At 47.0% G+C, this 23,134-nt stretch overlaps 1 protein-coding gene across 1 annotated transcript in view; it reads left to right on the forward strand.

The window, feature by feature from the left end:
* The window catches only part of CERKL (CERK like autophagy regulator), a 514,456-nt gene that overhangs the window by 259,470 nt on the left and 231,852 nt on the right, over positions 1–23,134 (forward strand). Inside the window, exon 8 of the mRNA XM_078681475.1 lies at positions 6,773–6,841. Coding sequence (XP_078537601.1) covers positions 6,773–6,841 — 69 coding nt within the window. The remainder of the gene's footprint in view (positions 1–6,772; positions 6,842–23,134) is intronic.

The following is a 23,134-nucleotide window of genomic DNA, read 5'->3' on the forward strand; positions in this document are numbered from 1 at the left end:
CCTCTGCCAATTATAGACCCCCAGATCTAACAATCACCTTTCTCACGAGTCCCCCAGCTGCACCCACCAGCCGGTACTCTCTCTGAAGAAACCCCAGTTATATGGGCACCTTAGCTCATTCCACAGAGTTTGATGAATCCTGACAGGTCACACAGGGCCACAGCGAAAGCAGCTGGTGACCTCCAACCATTCTTTAGAGGCTCTGAGACATATGTTCTGCATCACCCTCTCACCCAGAAATATGTGGCTGGGATGTGAGCACTATGGCCCCAGGATGCTCAGGGCAGCTCCACCCTCTCTTATAGTCATCTCTCATGTATCAGTTCACGCCTCCGGCTCAGTATGATGGTCAGAGCCTGGACCTTGCTCTTTTCAGACAAGATGGCTCCAAAACAGCATATCTGAGGATGTCTTAATAGTGAGCTTTCAGTATGCTAGCATCATAGGGCATGCCCACTAGACACAAGGAGCTGTATCTTACACCCACATTCCCTCGAGCACAAATCTGATACATCAGAATAGATAACAAACAATGAATAAGGAGTCAGATGCTAAAGGTGCATCAACGTATGTACTACATCCCTATTCTGAATTGAGAGGTTAATCTCCTGGATGTCTTGGCAAAAGGTAGCCCATCATTCAACAGTAGTCTGAGCCCCGCTCATATTTGGAAAACACTTTGCTCTCTAGTTTGCTCCTCCTTTCATAAATGTTTTCATCTATCTCTATAGATGGGACATTACCCTGGGCATGGAAGAGGGGATAGATACTACCTTACCTCTGTTAAAGAGATATATTTTATACCCAGGATACAGCCTATTATTGCCCCATTAGCTGTTTACCCCCTATTGGTAAAAACTTGGAGAAAATAGTTGCTAAGCAGCTCTCTTTATTCTTTTTTTTTCTTTTTAAATCTTTTTATTAGGTTTTAGAGAGAGAGAAAAAAGTGAACAAACATAAAGGCACATAAGCACGTATCGGAAAACAATAAGTCAGTTCCAAAAAGTGTGGCAATTACCGCGTCAGTAGAAAGCCATACGTGTCAAACAACTCCCCCAGGCAAACATTTTACTCATCCCCAGAAGTGTCCTCATCTCAATCACTCCCTCCCTATCACTGAGCTCTCCAGGAGGCCCACACTTTGTCTCATTACTTGGGGTATCCCCAGCTTTTGTATATTGTCTTTTCAGTAGCCACGCACCAGTACATATCGTTGCACCAACCCTGTGGCTGTGGCACATCCGGTACCCCCCAGTTTTGAGCTTTGTTTCTCTTGGCTACTCTCTGTCCAATGGAGAGCCATATTCGACTATATCCGGGAGGTGGTATCTCACCCAAAATATTGAGTGTACACCATTTGATTGTACCCCGAACCTGGTATCCTGTAGTTATGTGCATCATTTTACTAATGGGGGACAGGTAGAGCTCTATTCGTGGGCAGTTCCAAATAATATGTATGAAGTGTCCCTCTTCCCCGCAGCTGCTGTTGTAGTTCTACCTATGGCATGAAGTGTGGTTCAGGAGTAGTATGAGCGATGTAATAAGAGCAGCTGGACAAATCTAAAGCCTGATTTGATCGCTATCTGTCTGGGGGCTCCCAGTGCTTGCTCCCATTCACGCTATTCGAATTGTCCAACTTCCTCCTCCCACTTCGCCCTGAGGGTTTGCATGGGGTCGGGCACTGTTGAGTATTTTCCTACATATGAGGGTGATAGCTTTCTTGGATAATCGTTACAACAAAACACGTGTGGAAGAATTCCTCGATGGATGTGGCAGTAGGTACGTGTGCAGCAGTGGCATATTTGAGCTCTCTTTATTCTTGGAAGAAAATCACATATTAGATGATTGTCATTTTGATATTGATCAGGAACTGGCACTGAAACTTCTACCTAAGGAGGAACTAAGAAATGTTCTAGATTGAGGACAACAGAGCAGAGCTGATTGAAGCCAGTCTCACAGCGGGATTTAGTATGGTTCGCCATTTAATCCTGGTCTACCATTTGAAATAAATGGGGATTTGTGGCATGGATTTGCGATGGCTTAAATCCTTCCTAGGACAAACCCATGCCCAAAGATAGCTTTTTAGAGTGCCATCAATGTGTTGGTTTCACTGGGGGTACAGAGGCCTCGTAACTCTCTCCATTACTTTTTAACATTTATGTGTAACCTCTGTCAAAGCTGATTTGAACTATTGCCTACACTACCGTTTTCTATGCTGATGACACAGTTGATCATTTACCTTCATCAACAAGCCCCTGCTACCCATCTCATCCTCGTCACTCAATTTTATTGGCCCAGAAAAGTGTCGCGCTTAAATTAAATGCCAACAATATGAAGTTTATACTAGTTAGGAATTCAAGAAGGAACAATGGGATGATTCTCTTTGGTTATCCAATATCAGTACTGCTCCTTCTCTAATACATAAAAGGAAAGCATTACATTTATCTTGGACTACAAACTTTCTTTAAAATAACAAATGCATACGATATCCAGTTACCATGTGTTATGCATTTAAAGAAACACCTTGCATTTTTTACATTTTTGAGACGCATGCACATATTGCCTCTGCCTGCATCTCTTCATAGCTAAATTATTGTAACAACCTCTGTCTTGGTGTGTTAGTTAATGGCCTTGAGAAGCTGTAAAGGATGCAGATTGCTGCGGTCTGACTGTATTCCCTTCAAAAGAAGTTTGACTATGATTTTCAATTCAGAAAGCAGCTGCATTGGTTAGCTTTTAACATTCAATGTGAAGAAATGTACAAGTATAATATTACCAGTCATTTATTATAATCCCAATATTTAATAACTTATTTAAGAGATTCAGATAGTGTATACCTGTCATGCTCTTGGATTGATACAGATGCATTCATGAGAACTGGAAATACAAGTTGATGTATTAAGGTTTTTTCTTTGTTTATTACACATAGTGATAGGGAGTGAATATAGAATTTCCAATGTGCTCAACATGACAGCATATGCCAACATGACAGCAAAGGTCAACGCGGTCAGCTCCTCCTGTTTCCATATTCCCCACATGCTCTGCAATACCTTCAAATGGCTACCCCAAGACACCAGACCTATGTCAACTAGGCGCTCATTACAAGCAGATTAGACTATCGCAGCATACTCGATAACTGGATCTCCAACCATCTCCTCCACCAACTCTAGCCCAACAACACAACACCACGGCGAGACTCATCCTTCACCTCCCATGAAGCACCCACATCACATCTCACCTCAGAGAGCTGCGCTTGCTCCCCATACACAAATGCAGCCAATCCAAACTTCTCACATCCTAATCAATCTGAATTCTGATTGGTGCATGGTTCTTCCATTAACAAGAATATTTTTTATATTGTATTAGAAACTAAAACATAAGACATCAGTTAGTTTTCTGTGTTCCTTACACTTGCAGTTCCTCTTCTCATTGTAAGAAGAATATTGCAGCTACAAATATTTATTGTTTCTGTCGGAAAAGGCTTATTAGGATGTGGATGCTTCGTGTGGAACTCACAAATCAATTTAGGGGCATGGACCACACTTTAAGGTTCCCAAGAAACCATTTGAGGTCCATAAACTTTCAGTGATAACAAGTACATCCATTATGTCTGGTTGCTTCTCTGATGTATCTTATTTCAAATTCCGGCTGCCCTTTCACTAGAATATGCAGAGATCAAAGGCGTTCCTTCTCAGACGCAGGTTTCAGGAGGGAAGTGTGTAAACTGGATGGATTTACATACCACACGGAGCTCCAACTTAAAGCTTACTGGGTTTTCTTGCTGTGTAATGGTGAACAGACCAATAAACTTTAGGTTAAATCAATATCTGAATTTCAAGTTTTTTTTGGACACCTATACCTTATCTCACAGTTTATACTGTACCACGTTGTCTTGTTCGATCTGCAAACGTCTTATAAATTCCCTTCTTTCTCATGACGTTTCTTGGTTTGTTGTACTAAAGGAGAGATTTGCTAAATTATTTCCAGTACATAAGAAACTACAGTATCTACCAGTGGTAGTTCTAATGACAAACATAGACAATGGAAGCCATAGTTGACATAAAACAGGAAAACCTGAGTAAAGAATGAGCCACATTATTGTGTGCGAATTCCGCAAGCCAAAACATAACTACCCAGGAACCAGAGGCACCACTTAAGGAGCATCGGAAAGATTAATCCATACTTTACTGGACCCTTTCTGCCTGTCACTTAGTCGATGGAAACATCTGGACAAAGGTACTCAAACTCCTAAGGCTCACTAATGAGTTCTATAAAAATTTGACCCAGTACTTGAGATGGGGTAAATAATGGTTTTAGTAACCCTCTACATCTGGATCAATCTGCCTTTCCTTGGGCGCAGATGTCACAGTGGAAACATATCATACCAACTTTTGGACCCCAGACTGGTGGCCGTACGAATTAGGGTCTCTCCCAGGGCCAACCAGGAAAGCCAAAAATCTGGGTGTCATAGTTGACAATAAACTCACCTTTGGGGCCCAGGTAAATGCTGTAACCTCTGCTAGTTTCCATCTCCTTAGAATGACAAGAAAAATAAAATCATTCTTACCAGAGGAATGTCAAAGGATAGTGATATCAGCTCTAATCATTTCGTGTGTGGACTACTGCAATAGCCTTTACCTTAATATAAAGAGGCAACACCTAAACAAGCTTCAATTAGTACAAAATGCAGCAGCTAGACTGCTTACTGAGACACCAAAGTTGGTTTCTGTGAAAAAAGAAATTAAAACACTACTTTGGCTCCCAGTGAAACAACGGGTACATTTTAAATCCCTGTGTATGGTCTTCAAGGCACTTCACAGAATTGGCCCAGCACTCTCCCATGAGCCATTGCTCTCTTCGTAAAATCCTACTGTGCCAACACGCATAGTCTGGTACTTCTTGTAATAATGCTTGCGCAAAGGTTAATCTTAATTATTTACTGCTCTGAGGCCTTGAGAGTCTCACCTGAGCTGAAGCTTTTCAGTCTTGTTGCCTGGTTCTGACACTGATCAGTAATCCAACATAACCACATGAAAAGTGCATGCCAGAATTTTTTAAGTGATGTAACTGACATTTTGTTTTTTACAGCTCTAAGTTTTAGGAACAGCCACTCAAGGGTGTGGCACTTTGAAAAGTGTCTTGTATAATAAATAATTTTTTAAACAAGGCGCCGTGACACATTAATGGGGAAGTAAAATAAGCCTGTATGAATTGTTGCCAAATTCCCGCCCTACATTAAGATTATATAATTAATCATACCGATGATCTTTATATAGTCCGTTAATGGGACAGGGTGTTTATTAAGACTTAACTGCAGAACATTCTTAGATGTACTGAGCAGCAGATGATGGTGAATATAAATCTTTAATAGGGTATCTCTAGAAATCGGGTATCTACCAAATTTGATCAAAGAACAGCAGAATGCAATCAGCACAGGATGTTACCAATAGTCAGCTGTATCTGTATATGGATGTAAAATATATTTAAGTGGATGCCAGGAATTGATACTTCATCGTTCAGGCAGTTCATGCTGGTCTCTAAATTAAGCAATACAACGCATTTGTTCTCGATACTAATGTTTTTTTCAGTGGATCTATGATGAGATATACATTTGGCGCCCTGTGCATGATTTATTTGCGCAGCATGTTAAACATAAAGATTAGCATGTGCTAAAACCAGAAATGGGTAAAAGGCAACAGTTTATCATTTTGATATCAGATCTCGAAACTGTTCACTAGTATCACTAATGAGCACTGAGAAGTTACTGCCGATCTGGCAGCAAAGCATGCTTCTCTCATACACTGATTATCTGCACTACAGATTGCAGAAAGTCAAGTTACCAGCACACATAGTAAGTGCATAACATGTAGTTGTCAGCAGTGGAGGCCTTTCTACCTGCCCCTACTTCCAATTCAATCCACCCTTCCTGCTTAAGGCAGAAAATGTGGACAGATTTGCCTCAGAAATCTGGAAAATACCCGCAAAATAAACCAGTAGTCTCACGTCTGTGTAATTCAAAACTTGGATTAACTAGCATTTGGGGCAGGTATCGCTGTACCGGATTCTGGAAAACTTGTAATGAGGGCCTGAGTGGAACTAAAGGTACCTGAAAGTACATTTAATATAGTATTATACACATCCTTGTATATACAGTCGGGGTTAGTGGCATTTTTAAATTGTAATTTGCATTTGTGGTGCTAGTCCACATGTTTGTTGATTTATGAATCATCATAAATTTAGAGTCTATGGCTAGAAATGGTTCGAGGAGACAGCTCTGCAACATGTAATTGGCACCACAAACATACATCTGTGAATAGTCAGACATTTGCAGCTAGTTACTCACCCATTAAAATAAACATAAAACTACTCCTGTGAAGTCAGGAGTATGTACTGTAAAAGGCTGGGAAGCGGTGGTGATGGGCAGGTGGTTTCACAACGGGGTAAGGAATGAAGTTTCACCACTGGGATAAGTATTTTACCCAAGGAACAAAAAAATTATGTATTTGTGCAAATAATACACATTTTTGCATGAGTAAATTTAAACTATATGGTGCACTGGAAATCTATCACTCCACTGGCCAGGTCGTGGTTGCTGGGGCCTCTATTTGCAAGGAAGTTTACAAAAGACACCTGACATCTCTGGTAACCATGAACAAGAATGAGCTGTGATCACATTATATACTACAGTTGTTTTCCTTTTGAGTACTTTTCTATTATAATGATATCGTTCTGTATATTAAGAAACCAAGTAATTATTTTAATATCTTTGCAGATCGGAGAGCTGCACTTTAACATTTCTACCCGTCAACAACTCACTTCAGATGTCCCAGCCGGATCAAAGGTAGGTTAGACCTAACAGCATCCAGCTGTTCAAGGCCAACATTTTTGTTGTGGTGAAAATGAATTGAGCAGGACAGCACCCTGCGCCTTAACATGTGGCGCCCTGTAAAGTGAAGTTGGCAGGGAATGATGACTTGCTAAGGTGGGATGGGATGGGATGTAAACTCAGTGTAAAGATGTCTAGCCCACTTCTTTTGTGAAGTACAATCACAATGTCTTCTAGCTTCAGCAATTATGTGGTGTCCTAGAACCAAGTGGTATTCTCACTAGAACACCCATATTCTCGATGAGATGTTGAGTGGGTGCAGCGATGTGACAAATGTCAGGTGAAACTACCGCCCATGAACCTAGTGCTCCCTAAAAGTTGCTGAGGAAGAAGTGTTAAAGTTTTGCTGACAGTAAGCTCCATTCCACTTCTGCCAATTTGTTATTGGTCTGGTGAACGCACATGTGACCTGCCACATATATTTTGTACTTGCTGGTGTCTGTCATTTGGGCTAGAGCAGTATGGATACTGTGGTGGGTCCTCATGGTAGACATTTATTTATTGGGAACATCCATACTGTATAATCTAGTCTTTCTCCACTAGATAACATCAATTTCCCCACTGGCTCCTTTAACTCTTCAAACACCAAGAAGGCCCTCCTGGGGATGAAGATTAGCCTTAACTTAATATCACAATCTCAAAACCTATTTATCTGCCCTCGCAAACTCCAACCATCCCTACCACTAACTAAATCAGTAGGTCCACCTCCCTGCTGAACTGCCTCCTCATGACTGCACAAATTAAAACTGCATCAAGAATTAGTCTTTGACCTCAAACTCATCACCAGACCTCTTTATTATCGAAACCTTGCTCAGTGATGGCCCCCGCCAGTCTGCTGTCAGTCCTTTGCACCAGGGTGATGTAAACCTATTTACGAATTGTTGATAGAGGAGAGAAGACATCCTTGCAAAACTCTTCAAAAATGCAAAAAAATATTGAAGGGTTTATCATGACCTGATGTGACTGTTCTTGAACGGTGCTCCCCTTTGCTTCTCCTGCTCATTCCGACTGATATATAACCTACCACCAAACAATGGTGCCTTAATTGATGCAGTCTCTGGATTAAACCACACCTAGTGTCCTAGGAGATTTAAACCTTTATTTGGACTGACCTGAAATGGCCCATGGAGGATCTAGCAAATCTGCAGGTTTCTGGCTTCTGACAACAAATGTCGGGCTTGCCATACACAGCAGAGCAATCTTGAACATAATATTTCTCCTTCCAGGGATCAATTTTTATCAAAAAACAATGCTTCCTATGAAATGTGTGAGCATTCATGTAATAATAAGAGGTTAAACTCAAAACATTGTTTTAATTGTAAAGTTAAAATGCAGATCACACATTATATACAAATGTGACAGGTGTTGAAAATGTGAAGTGAGGAGAAATGCGCTCAGTGCTCAAAGGTGATACATATGTGTAAAGAAGGCAATGTTTGTATAACAATGGATAAGGCATAAATACAGCCCAAGTGTTACAAATTAAACTGATTTGACTGGGTCTGTAGTATTTATTCAACTGCATTTAAATCTCCTGAAAATGGGAGGAGGAGCCTAGCGCGCGCCCAAGATGGCCGCGTAGGACACCAGCTCCGCCGTGATCGTACCCTCACACCCATATCCTGGCATTATCCTGAGGCGCTAAGTCCACACGCCGTTTGAGGACGTGCAGTGGGGCCCATCGCTGCAACTCAGGTCCTGCTGCGAGGTCGGGGACCGGAGTGAGACGCCGAGACATCTGAGGCCTCCGAGACCTCGAAGCCGGGGGCTGTGGTGTGCCACGCGGCCGGTTGCGAAAGCAACAACAGCCGCGATTGTGACCGGAAGTGACCGGCCGGCCCGGAAGTCCCGAGGGGAGCCCGGGGACTGAGGAGCTCGACCCGCGGCTGATGCCCTACGCGTTCGCCCAGCGGCACCCGCCTGTGAAGTGTGGCGGTGGGTCACCGGGAGAGTGGCTCGGGAGGTACCAGTAACCAACCAGGCTGGGGGGCATGAAGCTTTGAGCCCGAGAGAGCGGAAGCATCCTTTTGGTGACATGAGCCCCCCAGGTGTAGACAGTGGTGAGCTTGGGGGCCAGAGTGACGTGCAGTGAGTAGAACTGGGGAGCTCTCGGAGCGGCCGTCCTGCCGCGGAACAGACGACCCCCGCAGACGAACCCTCGTCGCCGCAGAAGCCCTTTGGAACCAAAGTGAAATCGCTTGACATCCCGAACGTTAGGGTGAACGAGAGGACCGCTAGCTGCAGGGGGCGGAAATGGCCGGGCGGTCTGGGCTGCAGACCCAATTGTACAGAGACGTGCGGACCGGGGGTGATCTTCCTGTGTTATGAGACTCACCGCCTGGGCTCTATCCTGATCTTGTGGGCCCACTGCAGCAACTCTGGTCCCGCTGAAAGGTCGGGGCCGGAGTGAGAAGTTGGGAGGTCTGAAGCCTCTGAGTCTGGCGACGACGAGGGCTGTGGTGAGCAGTACAGTCGGTTGCGACGCGGCGGCCGCCGCCTTAAAGCAGGAGGTAACTGACCGAACCCGGAAGGTCCAGGGGGGCCCCGGCACTGAGGAGCTGACCAGGCTGCAGTTGCCCTGCTCATTCGCCCAGCGGTGCCCGCCTGTGTAGTGTTAGCGGTGAGTTGTCGTGAGCGTGGCTGAGGAGGTGCCATTGGCCGACCGGGCTGGAGGCGGGACGTCTTCGGCTCCGGGAGGGTGGGCGCCTCGCCTGGGTGACACGAACCCCCTCCCAGGCGTATATCTGCAAAGTGGCGAGATTGGGGGCCAGAGTGGCATACAGTGTGTTGAACCTTTTATGAGGGGAGGGTCGAGGAGCTTTTAGGGCGGCTGTCCTGCCGCAGAGTGGACGACTCCTGAGGACAGACCCTCGTTGTCACGGACTCCCTTGGCTTGCAGTGTGAGACCGCTTGCCGCCGAGGGTGGAGAAGCCTGAGCGATCTGGACTGCAGACCTGACTGCGGAGTGCAATGCCGTCTTGAAGTGATCCTCGTGGGGTTTTGAAACCCGCTGCCTGGAGTCCCGGTGACGAGCAGGATACCCTAGTGGGGGAGGAATCTGTTAACATTGTGGGTTCCGGCGGTGAGTCGGTGCCGCGGGCTATTGTTGGGGGCTCTAGTGAAGGTTGAAATGGCGACCAAACCTGAAAGCGAGAGGTCACAGGCACGATCTACTAAAGGGTTCCGATTTGTGCAAGCAAACAAATTGGACAGATATACGTTGCCGAGAAGCTCCCTGCCGGATCTGAAGAAAACAAAGTCTGGGAAGGGATTTGGTCGGCCCCCAGACAGAACCTACATTACTGGATGTGATGGCAGCTATAGATGGAGTGAAAACGTCTTTGGGACAGCAAATGGAGGCACTTGAACATAAACTAGATACAATGGCTATAGAGGTCAACCTTATCCGTGCGGACCTCACAAAAACCAGTGAAAAGGTTAAATCCCTTGACATTAAAACTGCCAGTTTGACAGGCGATGTAGCATCGCTACAGCAGAAGGTACGGGAACTCAAGCGGACTAATGACCTCACGAGCCGGAAGCTGGACGACTACGAAGGGAGGGCCTGGAGAGGCAACGTTCGAATAGTTGGAGTTCCAGAAAAGGCGGAGGGCCAGACTCCGGTTCTCTTCGTGGAAGACCTGGTTCTCAAACACCTTCAACCCAAGGGGCTCAGTAATTTCTTCACTATTGAGCAGGCGCATAGAGTCCCGGGAGGTAGGTTGAGGCCCGGAGCCCCCCTCCGCCCTAGGATTGTGAAAGTATTTAATTTCAGAGACCGGGACGCTATCCTGCAGGCCTCCAGGGCGGGAGGTCCTTTGAGATTTGAGAATACCAGTCTCTCCTTCTTCCCAGATTTCACACAGGCGGTACAGAGGCAACGCCAGGGATTCCTGGGGGTTAAGAAAAAACTCAGAGATAAAGGTCTGAAATACGCCATGTTGTTCCCGGCCCGACTGAGGATTGAGGTCAATGGAAAATCATGTTTTTTTGATAATCCAGACGTCGCCTCGGACTGGTTGGAGATGCATCCCTAGCTGGGGTCTGAGGGACCCGAGAGGGATGAGAGGAGAGATGTGCCAGAACAGGAGTAAATGGCGCTGCTTAAAGACTGTAATTGGATATTGTATTGTCTTTTGAGAGTCGAGATTTGTCTTAGGCGTAAAAGTAGGTGATACTGGGCTGAGAGGGGGTCCATGGAGCTGCCTTCCTCCTCCTTTCTACTTTTAGATTGTTAGAATATGGGGCGACAGGCACACTGCAAGTTGGGGATAAGCGGAAGCCAAGAGCAGGGGTGTAGGGTGGGGCGAGTGGGGATGGGAGTATGTAGAGTTTTTGATTTGTTGTTTTGCGATGGTAGTCCCTTTATTATTATTTTTTTGTCTCAGGTGTTACGATTGTAATGACAAGCGATCTGCATGGGTTCCGCGACACAGAATAATAGAGGATCAGGGATGAGGGTGCTGAGTTGGAATGTTAATGGCTTGGGTGACAAGATTAAGAGAGGGATGGTTGGCCAGCTTATCCGACGACATTCTCCAGATGTGGTATTGCTGCAAGAGACGCACTTAGTAGGTAATAGGTGCTTGGCCCTCCATAAGGGAGGGTACAAATTGGTGGCGCATGCTGGATTCACCACTGGCTCTAGAGGGGTTGGTATAATATAATGTAAATTTGGTATCCTGGTTAAGAACTCCTTTCCATTGTCTGAGCAGGCTACGTGGATTGACCAAAGGCGTAGGTGTCTCGGGGCAGGTCGGGGGCCGGACGGTCACACTTCTGTCTATCTACGTGCCACCTGGCCTCCAGACCGAGACCTTTTGGGATTTGAGTTCTATCTTCTTTATGCTGCACCTTGGGGGCCTAGTCTTAGGCGGTGATTTTAACGCCGTATTAGATGGGGAAGTGGATCGCAGCCCACCTCGGGTACTCAGACAGACTCAGAGATGGCTCTCGGACTTCCTGGAAACGCTGGGGCTGGTAGACAGTTGGCGAGTACATAACCCGACATTGACACACTACACCCATATTTCTGCAGCTCACGGTAGCCTATCTAGGCTAGACTATATACTGCTGCCAGCAGCAATGGCATCCATGGTGCACGACATGAAATATCTTGGAAGGGGAATCTCTGACCATTCTCCATTGTGGCTTCGCCTCGCCCTTGATCTGCCGGCAGTGGCCAGAGTGGCTCCTATTAGCGCCTGACAGTTAAAGGATCCAGCTATCAAAAAGGAGATTCTCTGGATGTCAGAGCGTTACTTTTTGGAAAACAAGGGGCCTGTAGAATCGGCGCAGTCCTTCTGGGAAGCATACAAAACGGTTGCGAGAGGTGAGGTATTGTCCTTAGTGTCAGGTAAGAAGAAAAAAGGCCACGCCGAAGTAGCTCAGAAGGAGACGGAAGTTATACTTCTGGAGGACAGGGTGGCTAGGTCGCATACACCGGTGGAGCTCCATCTGTTGCGGCTCCGGCAGGAAGAATATAAAGATCTTGTTAGGAATACAGCGGTGGTCCAACACAATGCCGTCCAGAGTCGTATATATGAGCACGGAGACAAAGCTGGCAAATTGATTGCATGGCTTGAGCACGGGGAGCGAGCGTCTAGGCTGGTACCTGAATTGGAAGGGGCGCACAGAATCACGGATCCACAGGCTGTGACAGTTTTCTGAGTACTACCGGAGGGTCTATACTGCCGGTGGTGAATTCACGGAAATTGAGAATAGCGAAATGATCAAAGATGTTGCTATGCCACGTCTGTCAGAGGAGGATAGGAGTTATCTGGATTCCACTTTGTCAGATGATGAAGTGTCCCAAGCGATCAGGCAGATAAAGTCCGGTGAAGCGACGGGTCCCAACGGGATACCTATTGAGTTGTACAAGTTAAACGCGAGTAAGCTCGCCCCCCACATCCGAGCCATGTTTGTGGAAAGCAGGGAGAAGGGTGAGCTCCCCTATGATCAACGAGTTGCAAACATAGTGGTCATACATAAGGCCGGCAAAACCAAGTCACAGTGCTCTTCCTATAGACCCATATCGCTTCTCAATGCAGAGCCCAAAATACTAGCTAACTTCCTGGCTACTAGACTTTTCAAGGTGATCACGACCCTGATTCACCCGGATCAATCCGGTTTTATGCCGCGTCGGAATACGGCACTAAATTTGCGTAGACTACATGGAGTCCTTTGGGGCTCCCCGAAGATTCACGAACCAACGGTGCTGGTATCCCTAGACGCCACAATGGCCTTTGACAGAGTGGAGTGGCAATATTTGTTTGCGGTACTGGCTAAGCTGGGCTTTGGAAGTGAGTTTATTGGTTGGGTGCGCTTACTGTATACAAACCCCCTAGCTAGAGTGGTCGTCAATAACTGTAAGTCTGGTGACTTTTCCTTGGGGAGGGGAACCAGACAGGGATGTCCACTGTCCCCATTCCTCTTTGCACTCGCTATGGAGCCTTTTGCGGCATGGGTCAGATGGGACAGATCAATACGAGGGTTGCGCTGGACACCTGACTGGGAAGACAAGATCTCATTATATGCGTATGACGTGCTGCTTTACCTTACCAACACTAAGGAATCCGTCCGCAACTTCCTAGATGTGCTTGCCATCTTTGGTAGGTACTCCGGGTTGGCCATTAACTGGGCAAAATCGGTGCTCTTTGTCTTGGTGGGCGACCCGCCGGTACTTCCAGAGTCGTGCCCTATTCAGGTCGAGACGGTTGGATTTAAGTATTTAGGTATATTTATCACGCTCGATCCACAGCTGCGATATGATAATAATTTAGTTTCCCTATTAGACAGGTGTAAGAAGGATGTGGAGCGCTTCAGAGCTCTTCCACTCTCCTTGCTCGGAAGGGCCGCTCTCTTCAAGATGATGGCTTTGCCCCAGTTTCTGTATGCCTTGCAGAACTCGATGGACCCAGTGCCGATCGCATATTTTAGGGAGATAGAAACTCTTCGGAGGCAGCTCCTGTGGGATGGTAGGGCCGTATTGCTTTCAATAAACAAACTCTCCCATGGTATGATGGTGGGATCGGACTTCCAGACCTGCGGAAGTACTATTGGGCCTCACAGCTGGCCGCTGTCAATCATATCGTCTACGGACTCCCCGGGGACCCAGGTTATGCCATGGACTGGGGCCAAGCCCCAGGTGGGATGATAGATGGAGCCCTATATTTACAGTTAAAGAGCTGACAGGGCAGCCCCTCACGGGTATGGTCTGTTACAGACCACTGGGAGCAATGAACTCGCAACAACAGTATGAGCTGATCAACGTAATTAATAATATGGCTCTCACCCATACTAGACTGATGGTCCTGGGAGACTTTAATTTGTGGGCCAATGGTAGGTTAGACACTGCATTTAGCAATCTTATTCAATCTTGTGAGAACCTGAACCTGAGACAATGGTTGTCTGAACCGACACACACGGAAGGGCACATCTTGGATATGGTATTTGCGGAGGAAGATCTTATTACCATAGGGAAAACCCTGTTAGTAGGGTGGACGGACCATCATCTGGTTAATTGTAGTATGCAAATTTTAAATCAGCCAAGGCCCACTAAGGATTCAGAAAAGGGGGTGGTGATGAACAGAGTGTCTGAATTAAGCAGACCACTCTTACCCAGTCCAAAGATCAGGGCTTGATCCATCACCGTTTTTTAGCTCACTGCACCATCCCAGCTCAGAACCTGGCTACATGCAAATTAGTCTGTTCCTGTCCCAGTGCATGATGGGAACAGGGCAAACCAAACTACCAAGCCAATTCTTATACCGGGAAGGAAACAAGCTACCGGGGACCGGTTTCTGGCATTTCAGCCTCGTCGGCCCGGCTTGCTTGAATCCTGATGGTGCAATGAGCAAGGGACTCACATCTGAGTATACCCTTCCACGCTTATGGTGGACAAAATGATTCAGAAAAGGGGGTGGTGATGAACAGAGTGTCTGAATTAAGCAGACCACTCTTACCCAGTCCAAAGATCAGGGCTTGATCCATCACCGTTTTTTAGCTCACTGCACCATCCCAGCTCAGAACCTGGCTACATGCAAATTAGTCTGTTCCTGTCCCAGTGCATGCTGGGAACAGGGCAAACCAAACTACCAAGCCAATTCTTATACTGGGAAGGAAACAAGCTACCGGGGACCGGTTTCTGGCATTTCAGCCTCGTCGGCCCGGCTTGCTTGAATCCTGATGGTGCAATGAGCAAGGGACTCACATCTGAGTATACCCTTCCACGCTTATGGTGGACAAAATGATTCAGAAAAGGGGGTGGTGGTGATGAACAGAGTGTCTGAATTAAGCAGACCACTCTTACCCAGTCCAAAGATCAGGGCTTGATCCATCACCGTTTTTTAGCTCACTGCACCATCCCAGCTCAGAACCTGGCTACATGCAAATTAGTCTGTTCCTGTCCCAGTGCATGATGGGAACAGGGCAAACCAAACTACCAAGCCAATTCTTATACTGGGAAGGAAACAAGCTACCGGGGACCGGTTTCTGGCATTTCAGCCTCGTCGGCCCGGCTTGCTTGAATCCTGATGGTGCAATGAGCAAGGGACTCACATCTGAGTATACCCTTCCACGCTTATGGTGGACAAAATGATTCAGAAAAGGGGGTGGTGATGAACAGAGTGTCTGAATTAAGCAGACCACTCTTATCCAGTCCAAAGATCAGGGCTTGATCCATCACCGTTTTTTAGCTCACTGCACCATCCCAGCTCAGAACCTGGCTACATGCAAATTAGTCTGTTCCTGTCCCAGTGCATGCTGGGAACAGGGCAAACCAAAATACCAAGCCAATTCTTATACTGGGAAGGAAACAAGCTACCGGGGACCGGTTTCTGGCATTTCCGCCTCGTCGGCCCGGCTTGCTTGAATCCTGATGGTGCAATGAGCAAGGGACTCACATCTGAGTATACCCTTCCACGCTTATGGTGGACAAAATGATTCAGAAAAGGGGGTGGTGATGAACAGAGTGTCTGAATTAAGCAGACCACTCTTACCCAGTCCAAAGATCAGGGCTTGATCCATCACCGTTTTTTAGCTCACTGCACCATCCCAGCTCAGAACCTGGCTACATGCAAATTAGTCTGTTCCTGTCCCAGTGCATGATGGGAACAGGGCAAACCAAACTACCAAGCCAATTCTTATACTGGGAAGGAAACAAGCTACCGGGGACCGGTTTCTGGCATTTCAGCCTCGTCGGCCCGGCTTGCTTGAATCCTGATGGTGCAATGAGCAAGGGACTCACATCTGAGTATACCCTTCCACGCTTATGGTGGACAAAATGATTCAGAAAAGGGGGTGGTGATGAACAGAGTGTCTGAATTAAGCAGACCACTCTTACCCAGTCCAAAGATCAGGGCTTGATCCATCACCGTTTTTTTAGCTCACTGCACCATCCCAGCTCAGAACCTGGCTACATGCAAATTAGTCTGTTCCTGTCCCAGTGCATGATGGGAACAGGGCAAACCAAACTACCAAGCCAATTCTTATACTGGGAAGGAAACAAGCTACCGGGGACCGGTTTCTGGCATTTCAGCCTCGTCAGCCCGGCTTGCTTGAATCCTGATGGTGCAATGAGCAAGGGACTCACATCTGAGTATACCCTTCCACGCTTATGGTGGACAAAATGATTCAGAAAAGGGGGTGGTGGTGATGAACAGAGTGTCTGAATTAAGCAGACCACTCTTACCCAGTCCAAAGATCAGGGCTTGATCCATCACCGTTTTTTAGCTCACTGCACCATCCCAGCTCAGAACCTGGCTACATGCAAATTAGTCTGTTCCTGTCCCAGTGCATGATGGGAACAGGGCAAACCAAACTACCAAGCCAATTCTTATACTGGGAAGGAAACAAGCTACCGGGGACCGGTTTCTGGCATTTCAGCCTCGTCGGCCCGGCTTGCTTGAATCCTGATGGTGCAATGAGCAAGGGACTCACATCTGAGTATACCCTTCCACGCTTATGGTGGACAAAATGATTCAGAAAAGGGGGTGGTGATGAACAGAGTGTCTGAATTAAGCAGACCACTCTTACCCAGTCCAAAGATCAGGGCTTGATCCATCACCGTTTTTTTAGCTCACTGCACCATCCCAGCTCAGAACCTGGCTACATGCAAATTAGTCTGTTCCTGTCCCAGTGCATGATGGGAACAGGGCAAACCAAACTACCAAGCCAATTCTTATACTGGGAAGGAAACAAGCTACCGGGGACCGGTTTCTGGCATTTCAGCCTCGTCGGCACGGCTTGCTTGAATCCTGATGGTGCAATGAGCAAGGGACTCACATCTGAGTATACCCTTCCACGCTTATGGTGGACAAAATGATTCAGAAAAGGGGGTGGTGATGAACAGAGTGTCTGAATTAAGCAGACCACTCTTACCCAGTCCAAAGATCAGGGCTTGATCCATCACCGTTTTTTAGCTCACTGCACCATCCCAGCTCAGAACCTGGCTACATGCAAATTAGTCTGTTCCTGTCCCAGTGCATGATGGGAACAGGGCAAACCAAACTACCAAGCCAATTCTTATACTGGGAAGGAAACAAGCTACCGGGGAACGGTTTCTGGCATTTCAGCCTCGTCGGCCCGGCTTGCTTGAATCCTGATGGTGCAATGAGCAAGGGACTCACATCTGAGTATACCCTTCCACGCTTATGGTGGACAAAATGATTCAGAAAAGGGGGTGGTGATGAACAGAGTGTCTGAATTAAGCAGACCACTCTTACCCAGTCCAAAGATCAGGGCTTGATCCATCACCGTTTTTTAGCTCACTGCACCATCCCAGCTCAGAACCTGGCTACATGCAAATTAGTCTGTTCCTGTCCCAGTGCATGATGGGAACAGGGCAAACCAAACTACCAAGCCAATTCTTATACTGGGAAGGAAACAAGCTACCGGGGAGCGGTTTCTGGCATTTCAGCCTCGTCGGCCCGGCTTGCTTGAATCCTGATGGTGCAATGAGCAAGGGACTCACATCTGAGTATACCCTTCCACGCTTATGGTGGACAAAATGATTCAGAAAAGGGGGTGGGGATGAACAGAGTGTCTGAATTAAGCAGACCACTCTTACCCAGTCCAAAGATCAGGGCTTGATCCATCACCGTTTTTTAGCTCACTGCACCATCCCAACTCAGAACCTGGCTACATGCAAATTAGTCTGTTCCTGTCCCAGTGCATGATGGGAACATGGCAAACCAAACTACCAAGCCAATTCTTATACTGGGAAGGAAACAAGCTACCGGGGACCGGTTTCTGGCATTTCAGCCTCGTCGGCCCGGCTTGCTTGAATCCTGATGGTGCAATGAGCAAGGGACTCACATCTGAGTATACCCTTCCACGCTTATGGTGGACAAAATGATTCAGAAAAGGGGGTGGTGATGAACAGAGTGTCTGAATTAAGCAGACCACTCTTACCCAGTCCAAAGATCAGGGCTTGATCCATCACCGTTTTTTTAGCTCACTGCACCATCCCAGCTCAGAACCTGGCTACATGCAAATTAGTCTGTTCCTGTCCCAGTGCATGATGGGAACAGGGCAAACCAAACTACCAAGCCAATTCTTATACTGGGAAGGAAACAAGCTACCGGGGACCGGTTTCTGGCATTTCAGCCTCGTCGGCCCGGCTTGCTTGAATCCTGATGGTGCAATGAGCAAGGGACTCACATCTGAGTATACCCTTCCACGCTTATGGTGGACAAAATGATTCAGAAAAGGTGGTGGTGATGAACAGAGTGTCTGAATTAAGCAGACCACTCTTACCCAGTCCAAAGATCAGGGCTTGATCCATCACCGTTTTTTAGCTCACTGCACCATCCCAGCTCAGAACCTGGCTACATGCAAATTAGTCTGTTCCTGTCCCAGTGCATGATGGGAACAGGGCAAACCAAACTACCAAGCCAATTCTTATACTGGGAAGGAAACAAGCTACCGGGGACCGGTTTCTGGCATTTCAGCCTCGTCGGCCCGGCTTGCTTGAATCCTGATGGTGCAATGAGCAAGGGACTCACATCTGAGTATACCCTTCCACGCTTATGGTGGACAAAATGATTCAGAAAAGGGGGTGGTGATGAACAGAGTGTCTGAATTAAGCAGACCGCTCTTACCCAGTCCAAAGATCAGGGCTTGATCCATCACCGTTTTTTAGCTCACTGCACCATCCCAGCTCAGAACCTGGCTACATGCAAATTAGTCTGTTCCTGTCCCAGTGCATGATGGGAACAGGGCAAACCAAACTACCAAGCCAATTCTTATACTGGGAAGGAAACAAGCTACCGGGGACCGGTTTCTGGCATTTCAGCCTCGTCGGCCCGGCTTGCTTGAATCCTGATGGTGCAATGAGCAAGGGACTCACATCTGAGTATACCCTTCCACGCTTATGGTGGACAAAATGATTCAGAAAAGGGGGTGGTGATGAACAGAGTGTCTGAATTAAGCAGACCACTCTTACCCAGTCCAAAGATCAGGGCTTGATCCATCACCGTTTTTTTAGCTCACTGCACCATCCCAGCTCAGAACCTGGCTACATGCAAATTAGTCTGTTCCTGTCCCAGTGCATGATGGGAACAGGGCAAACCAAACTACCAAGCCAATTCTTATACTGGGAAGGAAACAAGCTACCGGGGACCGGTTTCTGGCATTTCAGCCTCGTCGGCCCGGCTTGCTTGAATCCTGATGGTGCAATGAGCAAGGGACTCACATCTGAGTATACCCTTCCACGCTTATGGTGGATAAAATGATTCAGAAAAGGTGGTGGTGATGAACAGAGTGTCTGAATTAAGCAGACCACTCTTACCCAGTCCAAAGATCAGGGCTTGATCCATCACCGTTTTTTAGCTCACTGCACCATCCCAGCTCAGAACCTGGCTACATGCAAATTAGTCTGTTCCTGTCCCAGTGCATGATGGGAACAGGGCAAACCAAACTACCAAGCCAATTCTTATACTGGGAAGGAAACAAGCTACCGGGGACCGGTTTCTGGCATTTCAGCCTCGTCGGCCCGGCTTGCTTGAATCCTGATGGTGCAATGAGCAAGGGACTCACATCTGAGTATACCCTTCCACGCTTATGGTGGACAAAATGATTCAGAAAAGGGGGTGGTGATGAACAGAGTGTCTGAATTAAGCAGACCGCTCTTACCCAGTCCAAAGATCAGGGCTTGATCCATCACCGTTTTTTAGCTCACTGCACCATCCCAGCTCAGAACCTGGCTACATGCAAATTAGTCTGTTCCTGTCCCAGTGCATGATGGGAACAGGGCAAACCAAACTACCAAGCCAATTCTTATACTGGGAAGGAAACAAGCTACCGGGGACCGGTTTCTGGCATTTCAGCCTCGTCGGCCCGGCTTGCTTGAATCCTGATGGTGCAATGAGCAAGGGACTCACATCTGAGTATACCCTTCCACGCTTATGGTGGACAAAATGATTCAGAAAAGGGGGTGGTGATGAACTAAATAACGGTGATGGATCAAGCCCTGATCTTTAGACTGAGTAAGAGTGGTCTGCTTAATTCAGACACTCTGTTCATCACCACCCCCTTTTCTGAATCAAGGCCCACTAAGGGGCACGAAAGAACTTTCTGTGGTAGAAATTGGAAAGGATTGCTTAGAAAGGCAAAAACTGGCCTTCTGTTTGAGAAACAAGTCACAGAGAACTATATAGCTTTCTGTGAGCAACTTACCAGGAAGATTGACCAACTTGCTCCCTTAAAAGATATTAGGAAAAGAGGGAACCCCTCAGCTCCCTGCTATTTGGAAACTCTTAGGAACCTGAAATTGGCCTGCAAAATGGCTGAAAGACAGTGGAGGAAGAACTATGGAGAAAGAGAAAAAGCCAGCTAGAGACTTGCTTTAATAAAATACAAAAGTGAAATAGTCACGGCTAAAGCAGAATATTTTACCTCTACTATCCTTAAAAGCACAAATAAATCCATGGATATTTTTAGGATTGTGAGAGATTTGACCCAGCCTGACTCTATTAACAGCAAAGTCAAACCTACGCAGGAGTTCTGCGATGGGTTGAATCTTTTCTTCCAGGAAAAAATCAACACAATCATGGAAGGTCTGAAAGATACGACCCCACCTAGGCAGCCAAACCAGATGAAGGGTGACAGTTGTGAAAATTGGGACAAGGAAATTTGGCCGGTAGCCTCTACGGTCATTATGGATACTTTTCTGATACCCTCCAAAGAGGAGTTTACCCATGCGGCCATGGGATTCTCATCCGGGTCACCCTTGGATCCCATCCCTCACAAGATACTGAAAGAACTCGGACCAGAGCTATTCCCTATCCTGCATGAACTGTGCTGCCAATCGCTTATCAATGGGTTGGTACCGTCCAGTTGGAAGCCGGCCATTATTACGCCACTTCTGAAAAAACCCACACTAGATCCTGGATGTTACAAGAACTACAGGCCTATCTCCCTCCTACCCTATCTGACCAAGATAGTGGAGTGTCTGGTCAGTAGGGCACTGTCTCTTTTTTTGGAGACAAATAATAAATTGGCTGAGGAGCAATTTGGGTTTAGACCAGGTCATGGAACGGAGACAGCCTTGGTGACCGTCCTGGACAATCTCCGAATGCGGGCGGACAGGGGGCAATCGGCAACTCTAGTATTGCTTGACCTGTCTGCCGCATTCGATACGGTCAACCATGACATTCTTCTGACAAGGCTGGAATCCCTAGGAGTGACTGGGTGGCACTAAGATGGATGTGTTCCTATTTATCTGACAGGTGGCAAGCAGTAGCGCTCCCTCCTTATCAATCGCACTTTGTAAAAAATTAATATGGAGTTCCACAGGGGTCTTCCATCAGCCCCATTCCGTTTAATGTGTACTTGCGGCCACTGCTGGGGATCATTAAATGTATAATATCAGTGCGATCAACTACGCTGATGACACCCAGCTTATCGTGTCCCTGGATGGTGACCAAGCAGATTCACTGGAAAGCTTTCATGCCTGCATGTACAAAATGGCAAAATGGCTGAAGGGCAATTTGTTGCAATTCAATAGTGAAAAGACAGAGATTCTACACTGTAAAGTGGGAAAGATCTCTCGAGGGTTGCTGAATGACTTCTGGCCTACAATCGCAAACGGCTCGCTGACACCAGTAAGCTCTGTGCGTAACCTGGGAGTCAGTTTTAATGAGAAATTGAACCTGGAGACCCACGTAAATAAAGTTGTAGGAGCTTGTTTTACTCTCATTCTAGGATTGAGTAACATACTACCTTTTGTGCCTGTTCAGGCAAGAACTACAGTAGTCAGGAGCATTATTTTAAGCCGTCTTGGTTACTGTAATGCCCTGATTCTGGAATCCCCGGGGTATCTGATTACTAGACTCCAGGGTGTCCAGACAACTGCAGCCAAGCTTGCGCTGAATCGCCCACGTCGCTCCTCGACAACACAGGCTCTAGCGGAGCATTACTGGCTCCCGGAAGCGCAAAGGATCCTGTTTAAATCCTTATGCGTAACTTTTAAAGCACTACATGGACAAGGACCAAAGCCGATCCAAGCCAGATTTCAATGGTATGTGCCCACCCGTAACCTTCGCTCTGCTTATACCTACTCGGTCAGGATACTGAGGACAAAGAGAGCAACCATGGGGGGGGATGAGCCTTTAGCGTGGCGGCTGCCCACCTTTGGAACAGCCTTCCCATGGAAATTAGGAGCACGCCGAACCTAATGCCTTTTCGCAGGAAAGTCAAGACCTGGCTTTTTCCTAAGGTCTGTTCCTTGAGTATTTAACTCGATATCAGTGACCCCCCATTCAGTTATCTGTCTTGCACTCCGGTCCGTTTTCGATGTCTTAGCGCCAGGATGCCTGCAGGGTTGCAGTGCGCTCTATAAATGGTCAAAATAAATAAATAAATATTCTCGGCCCGGGAGGTTTCCGTTGACTAACCCGACCGCGCATGTGACACAGGTGTGGCACGCGGCCAATAAATGTCTTGGGCGGGAAGGCAGATTGACTCTAGCCACTCCCCTGCTAAATTCTGAGAAGCTGGGTAGTCTGTGGAAAACTAAAGGATTCAACAGATTGGACCTTATCGGAATTACCCAGATAAAAGATGTGTGGGGGAAAGACTCTGTGCACACATTTGAATCCCTCGTGAAGCAGTATAGTTTGCATGAAAACTAATACTACCGATATCTGCAGGTGAGACATGCCCTCACCACTCATGTCCCTAAGGACACGGAGCTCCCGGAGGCGTCCCCTCTTGAGGACCGTGTAGTAGATGGGCATATTCCCGAGA

Source organism: Lissotriton helveticus, chromosome 3_1 (genome assembly GCF_964261635.1).
Source record: "Lissotriton helveticus chromosome 3_1, aLisHel1.1, whole genome shotgun sequence".
Taxonomy (NCBI): Eukaryota; Metazoa; Chordata; class Amphibia; order Caudata; family Salamandridae; genus Lissotriton; species Lissotriton helveticus.